Below are 2,338 nucleotides of genomic sequence, written 5' to 3'. Positions count from 1 at the left end.
TATATATATATATATATATATATATATATATATATATATATATATATATATATAGTTTATATATATATACTGTGTTGAATATAGAATTTAGGCCAAAGGCCAAGCACTAGGACCTATGAGGTCATTCAGCGTTGGAATGGAAATTGACAGCAAAGGGTTTGAAAGGTGTAAAAGGTGGAAAACCTCGCAGTTGCACTATGAATCAAGTGTTAAGAGTGTGTGGAAAGTAAAATGAAGAAAGAGAATATGAAAGGAGGTACAGTAAGAGGAACGAAAGTGGTTGCAGCTATAGTGGCCGAAAGCACGCTGCAAAGATCCTTAAGTAATGCCTACAATCCACCACACGGGGTCCACTGACGGCACTATCCCCCTACAGGGACTGTGAGTGTTAATCTGCAAACAACCGATAGTTTTTCAAAGAGTTCAACAAAATAAGAGCATCTTTACTGAAAAATATCGTTCCCCGACTTTAGCAATGAAGCTTGAATTACTCTGTTTTTGTATACTTATTGAAAAAAAATCAAAACCCTTCTGGAACGTATAATCTCTTAACAATTTTACAAACAGGAGTCATTCAAGAATAAATGTGCGAAAATAAGATTTTAATGGGCAAATCGCCTTTGCACCTCCAACTGCCCCTTACTTCTTTTAATACAGCAATTCTAGGGCTAGTTTTACCATTTTCACAAACTAAATGGGGTTTTTGGTGGTTTATGTAAAAACTAGTGACATTTTAAAATATGGTGTCCCTAAATTGGAAGACGCTCAAAACAGAAGTCCGAGTTTCCTATTCTGGAAGACTGTCAAAACACGTTATTTGCGTGCGCACGCACGTATACATATTATACACTTGATAACGTGCAATTTTGTATTATGCATGCATCCATGCACAGAATACAGTAAAAGAAATCCGGTATCTAATCGATTTAAATGAGGTCCTGTTATTCTATGTATATACACACACAATAATATATATAGTATATATATATATATATATATATATATATATATATATATATATATAGTATATATATAGTATATATATATATATATATATACGCACCTCCTAAAGTAAAAAAAACAAAAAAAAAGATAAATGCAAGGATAATACTACAATCAACGAATGGAATCCACCACAAAAAACTAACAAAAGGAGAACCAGTGACCCAGACATTCTACGGTAAATACCCAGGTGGCCCTGCAACCTTCAAATGCCCCAAATATAAGAAGCCCCCATAGAAAGGGAATGTAATGTCCGTAGAAGGTGAGTGAGACGTTCTCGAAAACCCGCTGATTAAGCCACTTTTTTGTTTACCTGCCGTTGGTGGAGCTAAAGAGAAAGCTCCTCCATGCAGCAGGAGACGGGTTCCGCAAGGAACTGGTTGTCAGTATCATGTGCTTAGCAACACGTCCTTCCAGAAGTAGCGGCGCCTGGAATAATTTAATCCGAGAAGTAGTACTAGTTTGAGACTAGAGCGTTAGGCCTAAAACGCAGTTATCGCCCGAGGAGGCCTACTAGTATTCTCACAGTGTGTTTTTGACGTTTGGGCAACGCCACGGAAAAGGCTCCGTTGCACATTGACTTTAGGCAATTTTGTGAGGCCTACTGATCTGAATGATGGTGTGGGGGTCGTCGGTTGGGCGCGGAAATATGTAAGTAGGCCTAGTGGGTTGTGTGTCCGGCATTGGACTCGATCAAAGATGCCTAAAATCAATTTAGACATGGCTTAGGTTTGTCTGCGGCCAAGACTTTATAATCAAGGTTAGCTAATGTAGATTTGTCATTAGGAATTTGTAATTACTGCGTCCTAATAGATATACCCTGCATGGGCTGGAAAAATGGCTGATATCAGTTTAGGCCTATAACTTAGTCGGTTTCACTGAGGATAGGCCTAGTTTACTGTAGGCTCTCATAGCTAATGGTAATTTACTCCAGCCTTGTGTTGGTTAATGATTAGGTAATAGGTATTACCTAGTCAATAGGCTAGGTAGTGTATCTTAGACCTAGGCATTTCAATATTTTTTCACCAATGAGAGCAAATGCAATGTAAGGGCTCAGGACTACTGTAGGCCTAATAGAGATATCCGAGGGAATAGGACCTAACCACACTTGCCCTCAACTAACCAAGGCTTCACATCCCCAGGAAGCCCCTAGCAATTTATGACCTCTTACTCTGCATTCTACCGCCCTCCAATGTAAGAATGTTGCATGTTCTGAGCCTAGGCTACTGTAGATTAGGCTTAGTAAGATAGACCTTCATAGGCCAGCATCTGCCAGAGAAGCTGTCACCTTATTAAATTTTGGTAAAGCTTAAGGCTACTACTGCGGCCTGGTTCC

General features: G+C 39.0%; 1 protein-coding gene across 3 annotated transcripts in view; it reads left to right on the top strand.

The window, feature by feature from the left end:
- The first annotated feature begins 1,122 nt into the window (after positions 1 to 1,122).
- The window catches only part of LOC135198462 (SPRY domain-containing SOCS box protein 3-like), a 54,611-nt gene continuing 53,395 nt past the window's right edge, over positions 1,123 to 2,338 (top strand). The window contains exon 1 of one of the 3 annotated variants that reach the window (XM_064226030.1): positions 1,123 to 1,264. Coding sequence is in view for 1 of the 3 variants with exons in the window: in XM_064226029.1 (XP_064082099.1) it covers positions 1,616 to 1,653 (38 nt within the window). In the remaining 2 variants the exon portion in view is untranslated. Of the gene's footprint in view, positions 1,265 to 1,300; positions 1,654 to 1,743; positions 1,763 to 2,338 lie in introns of those variants that run through there. The other 2 variants (XM_064226029.1, XM_064226031.1) reach the window with 2 other exon arrangements.

This window comes from Macrobrachium nipponense, chromosome 22 (genome assembly GCF_015104395.2).
Source record: "Macrobrachium nipponense isolate FS-2020 chromosome 22, ASM1510439v2, whole genome shotgun sequence".
In the NCBI taxonomy this organism is placed as follows: Eukaryota; Metazoa; Arthropoda; class Malacostraca; order Decapoda; family Palaemonidae; genus Macrobrachium; species Macrobrachium nipponense.
This window is presented reverse-complemented; position numbering and strand designations above follow the sequence as displayed.